Genomic DNA, 22,848 nt, shown 5'->3' on the forward strand with positions numbered 1-22,848 from the left:
AGTATGTTTGTCCAGTATATAAACCAATTTATTGCACAGCACCGCAAAACATATTGCTTTTCCCAGGATCTCAAAGGTTTAGTTAAAATTTGCAACATGGTCCAAATGCATAAGGCCTTTTTTGACCCACCATTATTTCTGATTTTCTATTGTTTTGTGCTCCCTGACTAGAAGGATTTGACCTACTGAATCTGATGCATGTATTGCTAATCCACATCTGCTATTACACATAAAATATAATAACGAATAAAGGCAAAAAGCCTGAAGCGTTTAAGCAAAAAAAAAAAACCCACCCTCACATGGCGCAGTAATGCCATTGATTTACTTTAAGCAGCTCCCAAAGAAGGAAAACAAAACGTTAACAACACGACTTCTGCTCGCCTTACGCACTGCATTGAACTCAAACAGCACATTGGCGGGGAAACTGGTCCTGTTTCTACGGTAACCAAACCTTGCCCCTTGACTGGCATCCTTTCTCCACCAATCAAAATTCAATAGCATCCCTACATCGTCATCGCTCCATCCCACTCCGCCTTCCACAGGCACTTCGCGGCAAAGGCCTTAAAAAAAAATAAAAAAGAGAAAAGGGGCGGCTCAAGCAGACATTGACGGACGCCACCCCCGACCAATAGCCGAATTCACGCGAACAGACCTGGGCCAATCAGGCGCTCTGCTGGGAGGAGTTGCACAGGTTTCCAAACGCTCGGCGGCGCCATGGGCTTGAGAACTCAACGGAGATGGAATGTCCCAGTCTGAACCGGTTTCAGCCGGTTGTTAGTGTGTGGCATTAGAGCTGAAGAAGCGCCTCTTTCCAGCCTCCAAGCCCTGCTGCTCCGCGCGTTTACGTTGGAGGGCTAAACAACAGGTAGCAACAGAAAGGATTTCGTCCTGTACAATGTGCAAGGGCCCCGACTGAGGACTACTAGCGCCAGCAGTGAAAAAGCAAGCCCGTCCATTAATTACACCCCCAGTATTTACATTTTCCTCCTCCAGTGGGTGTGAAGAGCAAGCCCCCTGCCTGGGCCTACGGATCTAATCCTGCTTCCCCTTCATCTCATTGCTTTTGGGCCGTGTCCCTCATTCACTGGGACACATTATTATTTATATTCCTTTTTTTTTGCCAAGGCAATAAAGCAGCAATACGTTTGAGTGGTAAAATTCTTACTGAGAAAGGGTAACCCGCCCATACACAGCCCCACGCATGTACATGTGTCTGGGGGTGCGCTACTGGTAAGAAGTGTATCATTCGTTGTGGGGGAATATTCTGGTGGATTACTGAAAAATAACAAAATACAGTTTGAGCCGTCACCCTCCTGCTCCCCCTTTACTTCAAGTGGTTCAGCCCCATTCTCTCGTATTGTGCTGAGGAGAAGGCAGCTCCCCGCTCTCGGTAAGTGCAACTGGGATGAGGCCCTAGCTGGTGTGTGTAAGGGCTCTGCTGAGTGTGTGCAAGATGTAGCTCAGAAACTGTTGTTGAACTATAACTCACAGATGGGAAAGTGAGAACTAGTTAAAGAACAGCTTTAGGACTGCAGTGTTGGTTCACCCAACTCATTGGGTCGCCCTACAAACGTATGAGAGAAAACAAGAGTGTAAATGATTTGTTTATTAAAGAGTTGATAAAGCTGTAACATGTTTAGGAATGATAACTTATTTTTTCTTTTAACTACAGACTTGAAGAACCAATTTTTAAGCAGATCCTTTATGTGTTGTAACAAGGGTTCTTTTCTCTTTCACCTGAGCTCTGGCTGTCAGGGAATGCTGGGAACTGGAGTGCAGCAGCTTGCCTTGTTACACCTACCTTTTTCTCATTCAGCTTCAAAGACTTTAACATAGTTATTGGTTACTTTAGGGTTCTGCTTTGCTTTCAAAATTATGTTATTGTTGTTGTTTTAATGTTTTGGATGCAAGCTTTGAGTTGTAGTCTGGGAAAATCTTCAGCATGTAAGATCCATGATGTTTTTTTATCTTGCAATAATGTTGCTGTTACTGGTTTTGGGAAGTAATCGGATAAAAAATGGTAGTTTTATCTTTTACTCCTGCTTTTTCCATGAAAGCTGTTTTGCTGTTGCCAGTACCAAAACCAGCTACTGATCTCCATGTGACTGCCCCCCCTCAAAAAAAGAAACAAAGTATTTACACCATTGTGTATCTAATAAGTGTGCCTGTTGTGTGTTAGCCCCCTCTTCTACTGTTTAGACTGGTTTGTGTAATTCTGCATGAAGTGTGTCCACGTAGGTTTAGTGAATACTTCAGTAAAGAGAAAAATGTGATTCTCCCTCCTTTAGAATGTATGAGTTACATGGCCCATGCTATTATCCCAAAAAACCAAAAGGGGGGGGGGGGGGGGTGAAATGAGTGAGACGGATCAGCCCCCTCTGTTTGAATGAATCCTCCTCCTCCTCTTAACAAGGCATGGATGAGTAGGCCTCATGTCTCAAGGGGACTTCCGTTGCAATGTAGGTGTGCTTTGGGGAGTAGGTATTCATCTAGGTGACACAGTCCGACTTACTGGGGCTCCTGTTTTTTTTCTTTTCTTTTAGTCAGTTCTTGGTAGAGTGGAAATTTCCAGAAATATTAGTGTATAGTATGGAGAGGTCTGTGAATGTCACGTGCTGAGGAGGGAGGGGCAGCTGGGAGAGGCTGCTATGTATGACATGGACTCACTATAGCGCAGGGCTTTTACTACTACTACCCGGATGATTGCCTTTATATTTGACCCTGTGAGCCTTTCATGTTGCTAGAATGTATTGTACAGTGAATCGTTCACATCCTAAACTGATTGTATGAAAAATACTGCCTATGCTACTCAGTTTGTGAACTATCATACTTTTGTCTTAGCATTGTAATGTGTGGATTTTTTTTTTTCTTTTGCTTCAACATTTTTAACTTGTGCTTTAAGAATTTTATAGCTGAAATGGAGTTGTGTGGCCTTTGGTCCCGAGTGCTTATAGTGCTTGTTGAGAACACTGCTGCCTTGTCATGTGTGAATGAGCAAAGGAGATGTTTACCAATACTGAAAGTATAACTAAGAACTACAAGCTAAACTAGTTTTTATGCTGTAGGAAATATTGCTTTAATGCCTTAAGTGGAATGGAATTAAGGCATGCTATGCCTTTACATCCTGCCTGTAGTGTATTGGCACTTCTGGTTTATCTGTACAGCTACATTTCCTAAAATTATGTCATTAAGTAGAACATTGTATGTTCGTGCAAATAATGTAACTAATTTGAAATTTAGTTGATACACTTTTTGTTGTATAGTGTTTTTTGTTGTAAAGTGTTTTGCCAATGCAAAGCCAGTACAGGAGTGTTTATGTAATGTGGCCATCTTTGAACAGTTGCATTATGCTCTATGATCTTCAGATTTTGAATTACCAGAGTAAGCTTTAAGCTTGCTCTAACATTCAGGTTATATAATAGGTGTATTTAAAGTCTCCTTCACGTTTAGTTTAAGACAAAGTACTGCAGAGCTACCAGGTTTAGAAATGTATACCAGGAATCATGCAGTTTGCGTTTTGGCTGGTGTAGATTCTATACACACTGGGGATTTTTGGGTGCAGTATAGTTGTATGCTATTTGTGAGCAGTATAGGTTTTGTTGTCTGACTTACATTGAATTGGTTATTTTGCAATACCATTAATTTTGGGTGTATAAGATATGCCCAAAGTTAGTCTAAAAATGTTATCACTGCTTTAGTATGATGGGTAATAATTAATCCACAAATGTACCACTTATTTTGTAAGCAAGCATGGTGTTCTGTGGCTTGGTAAGCTGCTGCTGGTTACATTATTCTGCACAGTCCATGCATAGTTGCAAAATTTTTAATTTTAAATTGCCGGTATTCAGCATATTAGTGTGCACAACTCCAGTCATATGGGGTCCTGGGAGCCAAAAGCAGGCCACAAAACATTGGATATTTATTCCATAAGCTAAATATGTGTAGGGTTGGTTTATAATGAAACAGAGTGTAAACAAGTACATTTGGGCAAGTAAAAGAATCCCAGTCCTTATGCAGTTCCTCACTACCCAGACAGTATTGTTTGTCCATGTGCTAATGACATGCATTGGCTGTCACCTTTAATTGAGATGGTCATTTGGCAACACTTTCATTCAGCTTACTGCTTCAGAGTCTGTTCTTTGTCAGTGTTTTGTTTGTTGTAAAGAGCTGTGTAAATGAGTGTATGTGCTGTCTATAAATAAAACAATCATTTGCCACAGCAGAGCTGAAGCTAGTTTTGATCTCCTTGTTTCACCTGGCACTGGCTCAAACAGGAGTACTTGTCTGATGTTGCCCTTGACGGCTATACTTTTATTATGGTGTTTTCTAGTTGAGTGACTGTTGGCTATCTGTGTGAGGACTGTGCCTCGAAAGACTTGTTTTGACAGCATTTCTTGGAGCAGAGATCCCCCAACCTATCTTTACTTGTAAAAAGTGCTGGTGAGCCACACAAGCATGAGAAAAGTTCTTTGGGGGTGCCAAATACATACTGTGATTAGCAGCATCAAAGGGGTGGTGAGAAACATGTTGCTTACAAACCACTGGTTGGAAATCACTGTCTTAGGCTAATGCCACACTTAGCATATGGCGTATATTTTCGGCAAGACGAAAAAAACGCTTGCCGAAAATCGTGCCCTACGCTCCTACCTGTGCCTGCACCCGAATGAATGAAATATGCTCGGGTGCAGGTGCACGTGTAGCTGATATCCGATGAAAATATGAAGTCTCGCGTTTTTTGGCAAATATCAGCTACATGTGCCTGCACCCGACCGTATTTCATTCATTCGGGTGCAGGCACATGGTAGGCTAAATTTACAGTAGCGGGATGTATTCTTGGCAAGCGTTTTTCGGCTTGCTGAGAATACGCCATTGTGGCATTAGCCTTAGAGTTACATGGACTTTTTACTATATAAGTTTGGGCTCAATGCATATTTACATTTTAGCATTCTAGATTTTAAACTTGGAGATTGTTAAAACCATCTTTTCATGCATGTATGACACGTATGCATTAAAGGATTTACTCCATATCTTGAGCAACACAAAGTTGCTTATATACATAAAAGTCTGAACATTTTTTGGTTAAGTTCCCTAAATAGAAAGATATGTATAAGATAATATTGCTAGTAGTAAAAGTAAAACTGACCACAGGTTTTTTTTTTGGGGGGGGGGGGGGGCTACTGTACTGTTTACTCTTGATTAGCTTTCTGCTTTCCTAAAAGTGTATTAAATGGATCTTTTGGCTGTCTGTCCAGACATGGAACTCTACCTTAAGCTGGCCATGCCAGATCTTTTCGTTATTGTAGGAGCAAGCTTATCTTAAACTATCATGTAAAAGTAGGATTTGTTCATTAACGATTTCAACCATTTCAAGTGATTATTGTCTAGTTGAAGCTAGAAAAACTGTGAGTAGCTACCTGCTTGGCCCTGCAATTCAAATGGACAAATTTAATTAACAACGAAAATTTTAAATTTTACATATTTGGCAGGTCACATTAAAACTGGTGGCCACCTTAAGTCTCAGATGAAAATGAGTATGTGGTCACAAATTTCTCAGTTGTGCATCAAAGACTGGAAATTTGTTTACAGATACCCAGTGGAAAAGCTAGTCATGGGCGACTAACCTTCACTATTGCGAGGGACTAATCTCCCCAACATGCAATCCCACCAGCAAGAATGTAAATCGTTAGTAGGATGGCATATGAGTCTCTTCAGTTTTCCAAAGTCACAAGTCCTTGCAAGGCAACCTCGAGCGACTGAAGCAATGTGTATGCCATCCCACCGGCAATTGGGATGGCACTTTTATGTGCCACTACCATAAAGGTGGCCATACAGGGGCAGATTTAAACTACTGATTCATGTCCTTCAGAACTTAACTTATCTGCCAGTGTATAGGGGACCCCCAGTAGGCCTTCCTGACCAATATCTGGCAGAAAAATGAGTAGGTGTTGATTGGGTGGGTCTGGTTTTTCCTATCTGACTGGGGTGTATCGGATCATTGATGCAGTCATTGCTCAGATAGCTCTATACTTGTCATAGTAATCCAGTTGTTTAGCGTTTTGTCCAGGCAATCAACTTAGCTTGATATCCCCACCTTAGGTGGACATATCAGGAGAAAGATCTGCTTGTTTGATGACTTTATCAAGAGAGTATCTTAAGGTGTATGGCCACCTTAAAGGAAAAGTAACACTAAAAAATCTATTCTACCCTGCCCCAATAATTGCCCTATCCTACAAACCATTTATTATTTTGAATGCTGTAGTACAAAATACCTGTTAAAATTTGGCTTCCGGTCGTTTGAAGAAAGGCGATACGGCGATGCAGGTAAAGTATCAGGGGAAGCGTCCACTATGCAGCAATCGATTGATCAAACCTAGCCTTCCTCTGTATAGGAAGAAGTCAGGCTAGGCTCAATCAATCGATCGCTGCATAGTGGACGCTTCCCCTGATACTTCACCTGCATCGCCGTATCGCCTTTATTCAAATGACTGGAAGCTGGGGAATGCTGGGGCAGTACTCCTTATCTTAAAAATTGCACCAGGCTTGGGGTAGTTTTCCTTAGAAAGTACAACTTCCACCTTCTCACTTCATCCCAGGCATACTTGGACCAGATCAGGGTTGTTACAAAGTTCAGTGCCAAGTCTTAAGTAACTTCCCATGCCCAGTGGAGTGCTTTTCAGCTGTCTGTAAAATAATGGGAAATACTAAAAGTGCCTGTTAAATGTTTCCCATTTAAAGGAATACTGCCATGGGAAAACATGTTTTTTTTAAAAAAAGAAATAGAGCTTCTCCAGCAGAATCCTGCATTTTTCAGAGACATATTTTTTATATATTTAATTTTGAAATTTCACACGGCGCTAGCTATATTCTTCATTTCCCTAGGGTGCCACAGCCATGTGACCCGTGCTCTGATAAACTTCAGTCACACGTTACTGCTGCGCTGCAAGTTGGAGTGATATCACCCCCCCCTCCCAGCAGTTGATCAGAAGAACAATGGGAATGTAGCAAGATCGCAGTAAGACATCTAAAGGTCCCCATACACGCTAAGATCCGCTCGCTTGGCGAGATCGCCAAGCGAGCGGATCTGCACCCGATATCCCCACCAACGGGTGGCCGATATCGGGGAGCGTGTAGTTAAATATTGGCGGCAAGGGGCAGTCGGTTCTGGGACCGCATCAACGAGCCGATGCGGTCCCCGATCCGACTGAATTTTCTATTCGGCAGCTTATCTGCCTGTGTAGGGGCAGAAACGAGGGGCCTGGCCGACCAATATCTGGCCTAAAATTGGAATCGGTCCAAGGGACCAATATCTGCAGCTTCAACCTGCCCGTGTATGGGGACCTTAAGTCTGGCTTGAGACTCCTCCAGTTACATGGGAGTAGGAGAAATAATAGGATACCTGAAAGCAGTTCTAATGTGTATTGCTGGCTCCTGCTGAAAGCTCAGAGTCTGGCACAATGCACTGAGATGGCGCCTATGCACCAATATTACTAAAAATACAATAAACAAAAAAAAAATACATTTGTTGGTAGAATGAATTATTTGCTATGTAAACAGTGTAATAGATGCATCTAGAAATAAAAAGTATGCCTTAAAAATCATGACCGTATCCTTTTAAGGAGGCAGCAGAGGGTGATTTCAGGCTCTTTTTAGCTGGGTAAAAATTTCCTCTTGTGCCATTAGCTGTATCTTTGCTGCTACCATCTCTCTGCCTGGCTGGTCATGAGATCCCTTTTAACCTTCTAGAATGTAAGCTCTTGCGAAGGGTCCTCCCCCTAGTGTCTCCAATCCTCATCCAATGTAACTGCAAACAATTTTTGTTTATTGTTTATATGTACATGTTAACTGTTATGTCTTTTGTACTTACCATTACCATCCAGTAATCCTCCAGCCTAAAGACAATATAACTAGTAGTCCTTGGTATTTCTTTGCTGTCCTTCTGTAGCTACGGCTTGAGGTTTGTGCATGTTGTTAGCCAGTGGCTCGTGAGCTCACTTGTTGCCCACCAACCCCTTGGATGTTGCTCCCAGTGACCTCAAACCCGGTTGTGTTTTGGTTGAATAAAAACCAGATTTACTACCAAATAAAGCCTCCTGTAAGCTGATAGTGTGCATAGAGGCTACCTAATGGCCAATCTTAGCCCTTATTTGGCACCTCCTTGAACTTTTATGCTGCTTGTGTTGCTCTCCAAGTCTCTTTACATTTAACTGTGGCTCATGAGTAAGAAAGGTTGGGAATCCCTGTTAGGAGTACAAGCTGTTAAATCCTTGGTGCAAGGCCCAGTGGTTGGCATGTGATATATCTCTTACAGTGGACACTACTGCTGCACTCTCTAGTCTCTGTAGTTGCACTACTGTTGCAGTTGTTGTTTTTTGTTTAAATTTTTTTTATCCCGAGAAAAATCATGACAGGACACATGTCATGGTCCTAAAGCAATGAAACCAAATCCATATACTGGTAACTACTTTCTCTTTGTGAAAGCTGGATCAGTTTGTGCAGTTGGGACTCTGTATACTCACCATGCAGTTACATGAGCATATATATGAGGCAGCAGGCACGTTGCTTTTTAGAAAGGTCATGAAATTCCAAGGTGACTTTTTATATCTATTATTGTTAAAGTAAAGGGTATAGAATTCATTATGCACAAGTATCAATGGGTCATGTAAATATTTTATAGGATCTTTCACTTATGTTTTATTAAGATATATTCACCTATGCAAAATTATTACTTATTCAAATTTATTTACTTTCAGCAAAAATGAAACATAACCTTAGTCAGGTATTTACATATTTGTGCCTCATAGAAGGAAATCTCAACTAAAGGTGGCTATACACCTCGTTTCGTATGATATTCGGTGCGTGTATGGTATGTCGGCGAGTTGACCGATATCGCAGGAAGCTGCTGATATCGGCCGACTCGCTGATCGGACCAGTTGGAAAATTTTGATCGGGCGCCATAGAAGGCGCCTGACCAAGATCTCCCTTCATGCTGAATCGGCAGAAGGAGGTAGAAATCCTATTGTTTCTACCTCCTTACCTGCCGATTCAGCCCTGAATGGTGTGTGGCGGATCTGACGATGTTTTGTGCGAAACATCGTCAGATCGCCATGTGTATGGCCAGCTAAAGACCATAATTATTGCTTGTTACATACAAAAAGAAAAGCCATGCCGAACTTTCACCATGAAGACCTCAAAGGGGTGCTTACTGGGCATGCTTACTGCCTCTGCTCCAATTAATCAGGCATGTGTAGTAGGCACCTCTTTGACAAGGATGAAAGTCCAATAAAGAACTGCAATTCAACTGCTTATAATAGAGAAACAAATCTGCATGCAAGGAGAAGTTTAGAGTTATTTTTAAAATAAAAGGCTTACTAATTCTTTAAGACTACTAAAAGAAAACATTTACATTTTATCTTAAATGTATCTTTAAGGACATGTCAACCTCAAATAATTTTGCCTAATAAAAGAAAACATAATGATAAGCAACTTTCCAATATGAATTTATTTAAAATTTGTAGTGCTTTAAAAGTTATTTGTAAATGTAATTGCTATTGAAATCTGCATTTGCTGAACTCCTGGTTGTTTCTTTTTAAACAATGTTGCAAAAGCCAGCCTTCTCCAGCAAGACAGGTATGTCAGTCTGCTGCCTTGGGTTACATTGTTTCAGAGCCACCAGGACAGAGAATAGAAAAGGAAATACTACTTTTAATACCAGTTATATAAACAAATAACTCAAAAACCTGACATGCTTTGCCTGAAATACAGTTATGACTTGTGCCATACTCATACTTCATTTATTTATTTTAAATGGAAATCTTATACAGTAACTTTCTCTCTGTTAGTGTATTTTGTTTGCACACTTGTTAGGAAATATGTATTACATTCCAACCCCCTCCCCCCCCCATACATAGTCTAGTAAGCTTGCACTTTAGCATGGAATGGCTAAAGCTGTGGCTAGTGCTTGCCTGTGTATTGCCAGGTTAGACAGTTTTGGTCGGATAATGATAAAATCTGTGCGTGCATTGACCAAATCTTTGGGGGACCTAAAACGGAAGTCACACTCATATGTTTGGTGTCTTTCATGTTTAGAACATCCTCCGATTTATTTTTAGGGCTTTATCCTACTCTAACGAATTCTTGCATTTAAACATACGATCGTGATCCGAACGTTTGTCAGAAGAAGACAAAAATCTGAACGTGTATGGCCACCTGCAGGGACATCTGCACAAAAACATTAATATATGTTAAAAGTACATTTATTATGAATTGCCCTCTGGTTAAAATTAGAATGAATCATGCATTGTATTTTATCAAAATATTGTTCTCTAATTCTGGGAGTTTTGTATGGAATACAAGGGAGCCAGTTGTGAATGAAATATACAAAACAGATTTGCAGCAACATAAAAACAGGGATCTACATTTATTTTATGGAAAAAAAAAAAAACATTCTGGTATACATTAATTAATTATACTAGGGATGCACCATATCCAGGATTTGGTTTGGGATTTGGTCAAGATTTGTGTTCAACCTCATCCATGCCTCTGGCCAAACCGAATCCTTTAAATCATATGACTTTTCGTCACATAAACATGGAAAGTTGTAAAATTTTCACTGCGCATTTTTCCTTACCCCTTCCTTAGCCTAATTTGCATATGCAAATTCAGGTTCGATATTCGGCCATATTTTTCAATCAAAGGATTTGGGGTTTGGCAGGATCCTACAATAGTGGTTTTGGTGCATCCCTAAATTATCCATTAAGAGTTTAAAAGATTTTTGTAAATTGCAATTTAAATTAGTGTTTTCTTTTACTTGTTTTGATTTGTGAAACAATGTAGCAGAAATCAACTGACAGGCTTCTGCTACGTTGTTTCAAGCTTTTGAAGCAGGAATGCAGAAAATATAACAGGTTCTGGCTTTAGTTACACAAATTTAAACAAAAATATAAAACCTGAACGTTTTACAAATAACTTTGAATATCAGCTTTAGTTAAACGCATACATATATGTTTCACTTTTCATATGTAGGGATATGTATGCTTATTCATTTAAACTGTGGTCCTGTGTTGATCCTGGCTCTGATTAAGTGGTTTGTATGGGTTCCCTGTGTCTGCATGGTCTTCCTCCATGTACTCTGGCTACTCCCACATTTCTGATTGGCTCCTAGTGTGCATGAATGTGATACAGATCTTAGATTGTTAGTTCCACTAGGGCAGGAATTGAGGTGGATGATGTGTAATCTCTGTTATTTATATAGCACCAACACATTACAACAAGCAAAGGAGGTGATGCATTATATGGACCTCCAATTTATCCCTTGGGTGTTCTTTTGGACTCTGTTCAGTTTCTTATAGTCCCATCTCAGCAAACCAGCAGGAAAAAGCCTGTTATTTTTCTAGATGTGGGGCATAAGCCTCCCACTCATTGCTCATCAGACAAAAACCTTGGAGTAGCAGTGGCATAAAGGTGCACAAACCTGCTGTTGTGCCGTTACTAAATATATATCTAAAGTCACTGCCACAGCTTGTCAGAAAGGAAATAAGTTGTTGCCACTGACAGGTGGATGCCATTGATGTCAGTGCTTATACTATGGGGTATTGGATTATTTCTCTGCTGGCGGAGCAGCACAAAACTCTTATTTTGTACTCTGTATGGCAGCTTCCTCCCTCTCAAAGGAAGACCATACCCCCATATAGTATGGATTATAGTATTAATGGAATCTTACCATAACACCCATTTTTTGTTGAGAGTCTCAATGATTCCTTTACCATGCAATGACGCATACAAGAATTGTTTTAGAAGAAAATACATTTTTCATATTACTCCTTGTGATTTTTCAGGTAGTTAGATGTATTGTACTGATCAATTGTGAATTTGTGCCATTTTCCTTGCTGAGTAAACACACCTAATCCTGTCTGTCATGCTTCATTCAAAAGTTTGTTATACATGCAAACAAGCATTCCAACTCTTTGACTGTTTGACCAATGGGAACACTTTGTGTTTCTGTATGTGACTTTTGAAGAGAAAAAAACAAGTAGATCCCATTCAATAAAAGCAACAAAGTGTGATATAGTTCAGAGCTATATTACATCATCTTGGTTATCCTTTTAGATGAATGTATAAACCATGTCCTAATACAGGCAGAGTAAAGTTTGAGTATGATTTTTAGCAGATGCTTGGCTGCTGTTCTGCCTTATGTGTAACCACTACAGTTATCTACAGCAGCTATATATATATATATATATATATATATATATATATATATATATATATATATATATATATATAATATATGCTAAAAATGTAAATCATACACAGATATGTTCATTAAAAGTTGATAATTGCGATAGGAGGGGCAGGAGGGCAGTTCTTGCTCTTATGCCGCTGTCTTTCAGTTTTGTTTAGCCAATACATATGAATGCTGACCAGGAAACAGCTGATCGGCTCTGCATGGTTTGCTTCTTTGTCTGCATTGCAGTTTACTTGTGTGCCGGCAGTGTGTTGGCCTGTGTAGACACGTGAAGTGGCTTGCGGCACAAAAATGCATAATTGCGTTATTCCTCCCCCTAATTCACTCTGTGTGTGTCTGCACACAGGCCGATGCAGTGCCTGGTAGAGCTGACGCAGGAGCAGTCTGAACAGAGCCAATAGCCTGTTTAAAAACAGAAACTACTTCTCGTAACCTACAGCATTATAGAAATGCTACAAGGCTTGAAAGGAGTAGTGTGTATGTATGTGTGTATGTATGTATGTATGTATGTATGTATATATATATATATATATATATATATATATATATATATATATGTGTGTGTGTATGACACTTTGACAAAGGCTGGTGTAACAGCTGAATCGTTAGTTCACTCTCCTGGCAATATTAAATATTTTACTTTTTGCATAAGACCTGTGTGTGCGGCTTCCGAGTTTTCTCCTTGTATGTATGGTTAACTCTTAGTCTTATGTCATAAAATGTTTTGGTTACACTTTTCTTTTATAGTTTTGTAATTAAAAAAAATATTTTTCTTTTACCACTTTGAAAAATGTTGTTTCCCTTGCAGTGGAAATGTTTACATTAGTGTTATAGAGCATATGACATATGCTTTCTGCAATCCATTTATTGGGTGCATATTATAAAATGTCTTGTTGTATGTGAAAGATTGCATTTCTATTACCTAATACAGTGCTGTCCAACTTCTGCGGTGCCGAGGGCCGGAATTTCTCTAGCATACATGGTGGAGGGCCACTAATAGAAGCCAGTTTTGACCACTCCCCTTTTTTGAACCACACCCACTTCAAACCACACCCATTTAATCACAATGGTGGTAGTGCAGCAAAGACCCAAATGCTTGGTCCTCACTGCAGGGATATCAACAGTTATTCATATATGAAAGAATTATATTATGTCATATTAAGACACACCCTTAAATCAATATGCCTCCCCTTCCCCTGTGGATAGCACAGCAACCCCCAGCACATAATTACACACCTTAGGGACCATTAAATGGCTATTTCCAACTGCTAACAAACTCCCAGAACAAACCCCTACCAGGTTCACCTCACTGCCTCCCTTATGCTGCCTGTGTGTGCCATACTCTGCCTGCCCTTAGCTGCCTGTGTGTGCCATACTTTCCCTGCCCTATGCTGCCTATGTGTCATACTATGCCTACCCTATGCTGTCTGCGTGTGCCATACTCTGCCTACACTATGCTGCCTATGTGCCACACTATGCCTACCCTATGCTGTCTGTGTGTGCCATATACACAGGCAGCATATTCCAGGCAGTACATACAATGTCTGAGGTGTGAACAGGAGAACAATGTGGGTGATTACTCTGCCTGAGCCTGAGGTGTGAACACTGCAGAGGGTGAGCAATGCAAAAACTAAAAGGTGTGAACAACACAGAGGATTACATGTTTAAACAATACAGAGGGATTACAGCCTGAATCTGAGGTGAGAACCATGCAGGGGGCCAGTTAATCTCAGTACTGATACCATTTAAAGCTTCCACATAGGTAAGCCATCAAAGCAGCCAGACAGGTGGGGGGGGCCACACAGAGGGGAGTCGGCCCGCGGGCCGCCAGTTGGACAGCACTTAATGGATTGGACAGCACCTAATATATCATGTTTAGATTGTAAAAACTCACATTGACTTTAAATGATTACACTAATGTTAAATTTTAATGTTATATTTTAGTAATCTATGCCAGCAATTATGACCATGTTAGCGGACCATGCAGCTCGACAGCTGCTGGATTTCAGCCAGAAACTGGACATCAACCTGTTGGACAATGTGGTGAATTGTTTATATCATGGGGAAGGAGCACAGGTAATTTTATCTTCATTTCATGTTCCTATATTATATGCCTTAATAAACAGTACTTAATGACAAACTGAAAAAGTTTGCTGATAGCTGTATAAATATTTGTGTGGGATCTATTTTTTTAGGTTTTGGGTGGAATACCTCTTTAAGCCTTTTTCTTTCTTTGCATATTGAAAGAATGTCATTTTAAGAGTTTTTCAATGTGTGTTAACAAATTGTCAATAGTTTTAATGTTATATTTGCCCATATACATTGTTTTCGCTGTTTCAGCAAAGGATAACCTTTGAAAATATTTTATGTATGTTGGACTGTTGCTTAGTTATATTTGCTTTTATTAGGCAAAAAAATATTTTTGGGTGGAGAAAGCCTGGGTTTAAAAATAAATATGTAGTAGAGTAATGCAAATCAGTGCCTGATTTATGGTTCATTCTTTTTTATATAATATGTTTCCATAACCAAACATCAGGTGGTACTTTCTGCAACACAAATTGAAGCCAGTTGGCGGTAGCTGAGTCTTGCGAATGGTGCTGCTAAAAGCTACTGATTTTAGATTCAGTTAAATAGCAGATGTTTTATTTTAATGGGTCCTCCACTGAAAAATTTAAAATTACATTCACAAATAATTTTAAACTATTGAACATTGGATAGGTTTGGGTTGGTGAGCAAAGTCAAAAACACTTATGTGTTTGTATTGGAGCTGCTAAAGTCTTTTCTTTAATTCTTGTAGCAAAGAATGGCACAGGAGGTCTTGACCCACTTAAAAGAACACCCAGATGCATGGACAAGAGTTGACACAATCTTAGAGTTCTCACAGAACATGAACACCAAAGTAAGACCAATTATGGGTTTTTTTTTAATGTTTAAATTTTGTCCTTTTAATGTTTTCTCGTTTAACTTTGAGGAAGGTATCTATTTACTCAGATGTAGCCTTTTATTATTTGGATTTGCAGGGTGTAAAATTTTGTCGATTGCTGAGAATGAGGGGGAAAAATAATTTAAAACAAAAATTCTACGTTAAATTTTAGACAATAGTTTGCATTTTTATGACCATGTCTGAAAAGAAACCCCTAAGTGGGTACATCTTATACTGCCCTCTCAACAGAACTGAGAAAATTGTCTCTATATAATAATTCAAACATACAAACTTGGTTGCATACTTGGAGGTTTAAATACATGACTGTAATTATTTCATCTATCCAGGTGCTTGTTTAGCCAACTTTATTCCTACATTTGTAGATTGTCACATTCTTTAAGTTTAAGGGTATTTTTCCTCTTTGGGAGCTTTATTATGCATGCAACAGTTTGCCACAAAATAACAATACTTACTAAAGTAACTGAAAATGTTTTTGTTATGGGTTAGTATTTTCTTTCTATTTAGTATCAGCTTGGAAATATTAGGCACCCATTTTCATTATGCACTGACCTGGCTAAAAATTAGACACTTTTAGAAATGCTCAGCACTTATTGAAGTAACAGATATTGTCTTTGGCACCTCTTGCATATTTAGTTTTTTTTATTTTTTGCTAAATCAATTCTAAGTTAAATGGTTTAGCATTTCTAGTTTTATTGTAGTGCAGTTTTTAAGTATCCCATATTTATCAAATTCTGTATGCTGAAACAGCATCCTCATGTTCCCTGTTGTTAAACGTACATTAATTTTGCGCACAAAATTAATTTGCAGTTTTCGCTGCTTTTGTGGTAGGATCTCCGTATTTTCAAACACAATTCCTTACACTTTGTGTTCTAAGCTAGTGAAGAAAATCACATTTTTAAGAACTTCCTCAAAGTACTTACCTTAGTTAACAGTATTTGCTTGCTTGGTCATTTTTTTGCTCTTCATACTGACAGACATTACTAATGTTTTAGTTGATTTACCAACAGTAATTTTAAAAAAAACTCAATTGTCTTGTGAAAAAATGACATTAGCGGAACAGAAAGAAAGCAAAAGGTAAAGAACTTTAAATTTACATAAACTGCAAATGATTTGGTGCTAAAATTTCTGCACTATTACATTTGGCTTTTTATGCGTTTTTTTTTTTTGTAATTTATTTATAAAGCTGTTAACACTACATGATATTAATCATACTGTTCCATTATGTTGATTGCTTGTAATAGGAAGAAAAGGGGTGTCTTCCTGTGCAACTGACACAGCTAGGCTTTGACGGCAGGCCTCCACAAGGTCTACCCTTTTCATTCCCTTTAACTGAATTCTGTTCATCAATTGTTTTGTTTCGTGGGAGGCGGGAGGATTGGGGGTTTCTGTGCAATAATGTGAGGATGTCTAGAAATTTCTGCCATAGGGATCATTCTCATGCATTTTCTTGGAATTTTAGATTTGCTGTTGCCAGTGAATCCTTGCTGTCTCAATACTTTGTTGCCTTAATTCCCCTGTTCACTTTCTTTCTAGCTTATAGAAAACACATGGATATATAAAATACTTAATCCCACAAGTTAGCAAATCCTTCTCTGATTGTCCCACTGGGTGAACACTTGTTTATGAACCACTCTGCTAATGTCTTGGTTACCCCCTCTTTGTAAGTGAAATCCAGGCTGTATGCCCACTAGCCATATGTCACACAAAGCAATTAGTGCTGTTTCCAATTCACTTGCTAGCAATTTTTTTCTCTCCTTTTCTTAGGCTACCAAGTCCTTCACATTAATGTCCAAGGGGCTTGTTTACTGCCCCATTTTGGACATTGAGAATTATGCAGCTATTGTTACTCACTTTAGAGGGTGGAAATCATTGTGGCACACTGGTTCATAATAATTAATCCTTTATATCTTAAGCTATTTCTGTAGGTGAAGTATGATCTGTAGGTTTGTTCAGAATGGCCAGGCCCTACTGGAGATTAAAGGACCATTGTACACCCTTTTTTAACCTGAGCTTAATGAATAAGGCTAGTATTTGCCTACTCAAAAAAAAAAACACATCACATTTTTTTTGTACTTATATTTAGCAAAGGTGTATATATTGGGATATACTGTCCCTTTCGTAAAATCCCATTTGATTGCAAAAATCCAGCGCGTTCATGACTTATTTTTGCATAGAAGAAAAAAAAGGCAACGTAGAAGAGGGGTTACATTCTGTTTGTAGTGAATTGACTTGCAGTGGACCTGTTCTAAAAATGCATTTTGGCCATCCTAAATCTTACACATTTGAATAACCTGAAGGATGCTTACACCATGCCACCAGTTTATCCTTAGAAATTGCTTTTTACTAGATATGCTAGTTCTGATTTAAAGGGACAGTAACACCAAAAAGTGCATTTTGTGATTTACAAATCATATAAATTTTATTTCTAATATTAGAAGTTCAGTCATTATGTAAGTGGTGTGCCAGTCTCCATCACAAACTGAACTGAAGCGATACTTCAGTTACTATCAATGGAAATGAGTAGTGATCACTAGCATTTCATCTGGCTACCATAATACTAAAGGTGGCCATACACGCACCGATAATATTCGGTGCGTGTATGGTATGTCGGCGAGTCGACCGATATCGCAGGAACCTGCTGATATCGGCCGACTCGCCGATTGGACCAGTTGGAAAATTTTGATCGGGCGCCATAGAAGGCGCCTGATCAAAATCTCCCTTCAGAGCTGAATCGGCAGAAGGAGGTAGAAATCCTATTGTTTCTACCTCCTTACCTGCCGATTCAGCCCTGAATGGTGTGTGGCACATCTGACGATGTTTCGTGCGACCGAGGGTCGCACGAAACAGTCAGATCGCCACATGTATGGCCACCTTAAAACAGGCAGTTTGAAAGCAGATAACTTGGGGTTATCCGATATCAAACTGAATTAAAAGCGTAACTCTTGCTGGTAAGCACAGAAATATGGTATTTCAGTTTGTTTTTGATGTTACTGGTTCTTTAATTATCCATGTTGCTGTTAATTTGGAAAAAAGTTACCTCTACCTTACTCAAAGGCTTTATGTTAAACAATGCTCAGTATAACATTAAATTTTATTTAGTTTGCACAACTGAACTGTGATGTGTTGGCAGTATATCCAGGTGCCTGGTAAGCCATAATAAGTAAAGTTGTCATAATATTGTATCATTCATAGCTCTAAGAATATCTAGGACAGCAAAAATAACATGCTAAACCCCTAATCCCTCCCTAAATTACCTTAAAGGAACAGTAACACTAAACAATGAAAGTGTTTAAAAGTAACTAAAATATAATGTGCTGCTGCCCTGCACTGGTAAAAGTTGTGTGTTTTCTTCAGAAAGTCTACTATAATTTATATAAATAAGCTGCTATGTAGCCATGGAGGCAGCCATTCAAAGGAGAAAAGGCACAGTTCTGTAGAATACAATATTGTTTTATCTGTTATCTGCTATGTAACCTGTGCCTTTTCTCCTTTTTTCCAGCTTTAATGGCTGCCCCCGTGGCTACACAGCAGCTGCTTATATAAATTATAGTAGTGTTACTGTAGCAAACACACCAGTTTTACCAGTGCAGGGCAACAGTGCATTATATTTTTATTACTTTAAAGCTTTCATTTTTTAGTGTTACTGTTCCTTTAAGGGAGTAGCAGAGACCAGATACCATACCCATCAAATATCATCCTTGTTAGTCTTCAGCTGGATCCCCCAGCCTCTACTCCAGGTACCACTAGATAGTAACCTGACAGTTTTGGGAACCACTGCTCTAGTGAACAGTTCCTTTTAATGTTATACCCTGGCAATTTCAGATCACAGAAGAAAGTGGGCCAGGGCTACAGGATTTAAACTGGCCAACTTTGCATTCTTGATGTAGCTTTTCTGTAGTGGCCATAAATACACACATTCAGTACAGCTTTCCCACAATCCCCAGTAATATGTCAGCATTATCCCTATGATAAGGTCTTTCTGCTCTCAGTATTCTCAAGTTTTTATGAGTTAAGTATTGTCCGTAAACTGTTTCATTTCTGGCTGCAGCCTGATGAAATGCCAATTTGAATCAATGGCTGCAACTGCTAATATACTTTAGCTTTTTAACTACAGTGGAAGATAAATGATACAGTCAAATGCAGTGAAAAATAACAATACCTTTGCATAGATCTTGTACTAGCATACGGGTGGCCAAAGTTAAAATAATGGGGACAGTCCTGGATTCTCCCTCTTGCAACAGCAAATGCATGATATAACACAGCTAAATCTAAACCTTACAAAGCATGATCCCTTTGGTTGAACTTATATCTAAGTTTTTCTATGACTAACCTTTTTACAGGGTGAACTTTTATTCTAAGTCAAACATATCTAAATTTCATTGTATTTGTTTGAAAAGTTTACCTTTCAGGTATTGGTCATTTTAATTACTTTAGTTATGCTATGTTCAGAGTTAAACCCATTTTAAGTAAAAAAAAACTTTTAACTCTGTGGTTTGGTTAACCAATAACACTGAGGATCTTAAAAGCATATTGCGAGTAATTGTAAGTAGTTCTTGGACAAGAGAATAACTTTGTTTTTGTCGTTGTTTAATCGCATTTGCCACTTTTTATATTTTCCTTACAGATTTTATTTTATTTCTCTTCTGTTCTAACTTTTATGTGTTATCTTCTACCTTCAGCAGTTTTTGTCCTTCTACAGCCATTGATATATTATCCTTTATTTTCTGTATTCTACATCCCTACATTTTCTTGATGCTATAGGGCAAGGCCTTACCATTTATAAATCTGGCCAGACACGCACCGATTGTATGGTACGAAACCTCGTTTTTGATGAGTCTATGGCGGATCGACGAGACAACCAATATCGCAACGGATGCGGATATTGGTCGCCTCATCGACCTGGCGGGTTAAAAGATTTTGATCTGAATGGTCTCCTCTTTCCACCTGTCCTATTAGTTTTCATCTGGCTTCCTAGGTGGCAAGCAGCTGCATTGGGTTGAGCTTCGCCTGATGGCTCTGTATGAGAAACAAAAGGAAGAGGGGTGGTGGTTGTATACTGGTACAGGTATGGGACCTGTTATCCAGAACGCTCTGGGCCTGGGGTTTTCCGGATAAGGGATCTTTCCATAATTTGAATCTCCATACCTTTAAGTCCACTATAAAAATCATTTAGATATTAATTAAACCCCATAGTATAGTTTTGCCTCAAATAATAATACAAAGAAGAAAGAAATCATGTTTAAAAACCTATATTAATTTGCTTATTCTAGAGTATGTGGAAGAAGGCCTTCCCATAATTCAGAACTTTCTGGATAACTGGTGTCCTGTATAATGGATCTCATACCTGTAATATAGTTGTATACTTTAGTAGCTTAAGAAATAGCACACCATATATATTACCGAAATATAGCAGTATACAAATACAAATGTTTAGCACAGTCTTTGTTGAATAAGGGGATATACTGATTCTTTAAAAGTTCAGGCCAAGGTGGGAAGGGGCAGGATAGGAAATTTCTGAACATAAACAAAAATCTTCAGCACACCACTTACATACATGTTCTCAAAGGGTGCTTAACTTCCACAGCCACTCCCAAGCCTTTTTTCCATGTATCTTTGCAAAGATAGGAAATTTCTGACCCATTTAACTAGTGACAGAAAAGCCTGCATTTTACTGGCCTTCCTTTTCTTTTATGGGCTTATTTATCAATTTTCGAGTTTGTTTTTCTGAATCAAATAAACATTGAATGTTTGCTTATTAAGGAAAACTCATTCAGATTAACTGGAATAGCTTGAGTTTTTCAAGGTATTCGAGTTTAAAAATATAGCTTGACTTTGCCTAGGACAACTTCATTGACTTCTATAGAGACTCTCTAGCTTTTATATGGCAAATTTTTATGTTTGAGTTTTTTTTCATTAATAAACACCAGACATTTGAGTTTTTGAAAGATAATTTGAATTCGAGTTTTTTTTAACTAAAAAAAAAAACATGAATCATGAAAAAATAAAAATCAATCAACTGAACATTGATAAATCTTCCCCTTTAATGTTGCCTTTATTTCTGTTTTTCTTTTTTTTTCTTTCTATACTTTTTCTCTTGTTTTAAATTATCCTTCTGGCTTCTCTGGTTCTTGAGCTAGAGGAATTTGAATTGCCTGAACATATTGTGTTTGTAAATTAGGGTGGTTATGTACTATGCTGGAGTGTTTGTGGGGTAGATATGTAAATTTGAAAGGAGAATTTGATGACCACAGCAGACTTTTAGGATTTAAAGTGTTTTAGTTATGTTAGAAATGTTATATAACATTTTTGTTTTCTACAGAATCAAAAATAGATTTTATTCAAAATTATAATTTTTCAAAATTATAATAAGTATCAACTGCTAAACATTGTTGTTCAACGCTAGCATAACTGGATCAAACAGTTGGACAATGGAATGAATTTCATTGTTAATGACTAAAACTTTCAAACCTACCCTGATTTTCTGACGTTGGATAAAAAAAAAATCACTAGATGTACGAATGTACATGACCCTACAGTAATTTGATGTATTTATCAGATTGCACTGAAATTGGTTGTTTCGGTGCAATCCAAGGAGAGAGAATTTGTGTATGGCCAGCCTGCACAACACCTCTAATCTGTGACTGATTCCAGTCACAGTATGGTCTCTTCCATGTGCAATTAGTACAATTTTTAATTTTTTTAAATTTTCTAATCTTAAACGTAGATTGTCATTTTGAATCGCTTGCTTGTTCTGAACCAAGAGAATGACCTTTTTTATAGAGGTATCACTATAGAAAAATTACATTCTATTACAGAAGCGGTCACTACCCCCCCCCCCCCCCCCCCGTTCAGTTGTTTTTAGATCACCAGGAATAGTTTTTTTTTCCCTCTATGTCTGAGCAGCTTTAAGGGGTTAATACATCTTTGGCCCTGCTAAGCATACTCCCATAGGCATCTGTTAGAATTAGTTCAATAATTGTCATTCCTCAGAGGCTGCTGAGAAATGTATCAACTAATGTAGCAAATTGTTCAAAGTCTGCACCTGGATTATTGAGCTGCCAGTCTAAAACATTAAGGAACATTAAACTTCAATATTAGAAAAACAGTCAAAAATTAAAAATAGAAGTTAGTTGAAAAAAAAAAAAAAATACGGACAACCCCTTCCTTTGGAAGTTTTGGCTTTGGGTGGGAGCAGCAGTATATAAACATCTTTGTGTAGAGATTAAATCTTTCTTTAAAACTTTTAAACGTAGTTTTCTTTTTTTCCTGTAATTTTTGACCAGAAATCTCTGTTCTATATATCTTTGAAATAACCTACCATATCTACATAACACAACTGGGAAGTTCTTTCTATTAAAATACCTGAAAGGTAAACCTTAGCCAGTGGCGAGTTGTGTTTTGACAAAGCATAAAAGGTCATCTAAAATTTTGGAAATTATCTGTGGGTGGTGCGGGAATATGAATTAGTGCACATAAATATTCACACCAGTGAAGGCTACTGCTATTGGCAGATATTTAACTTAAACTATTAAGAGGAACAGGAATCCATTACATTTAGAGTCTCTTATACAGTTATCTGAATATTTAAACAATTGTGTATGTGACTTCTTTTCCTCCTGTTAGTAGCCCATTTTTTCCAGATTTGTTTTTTTATTTAATG

General features: G+C 38.4%; 1 protein-coding gene across 2 annotated transcripts in view; it reads left to right on the forward strand.

Annotated features, from left to right (window-relative positions):
- Positions 1-638: 638 nt before the first annotated feature.
- The window catches only part of xpo1 (exportin 1), a 37,549-nt gene continuing 15,339 nt past the window's right edge, over positions 639-22,848 (forward strand). Inside the window, exons 1-3 of one of the 2 annotated variants that reach the window (XM_002939505.5) lie at positions 639-865; positions 14,189-14,320; positions 15,042-15,143. In XM_002939505.5, coding sequence (XP_002939551.2) covers positions 14,195-14,320; positions 15,042-15,143 — 228 coding nt within the window. In that variant the 5' untranslated portion in view covers positions 639-865; positions 14,189-14,194. Of the gene's footprint in view, positions 1,391-14,188; positions 14,321-15,041; positions 15,144-22,848 lie in introns of both variants that reach the window. The other variant, XM_004914701.4, reaches the window with a different exon arrangement.

Source organism: Xenopus tropicalis, chromosome 5 (genome assembly GCF_000004195.4).
Source record: "Xenopus tropicalis strain Nigerian chromosome 5, UCB_Xtro_10.0, whole genome shotgun sequence".
Lineage (NCBI taxonomy): Eukaryota > Metazoa > Chordata > Amphibia > Anura > Pipidae > Xenopus > Xenopus tropicalis.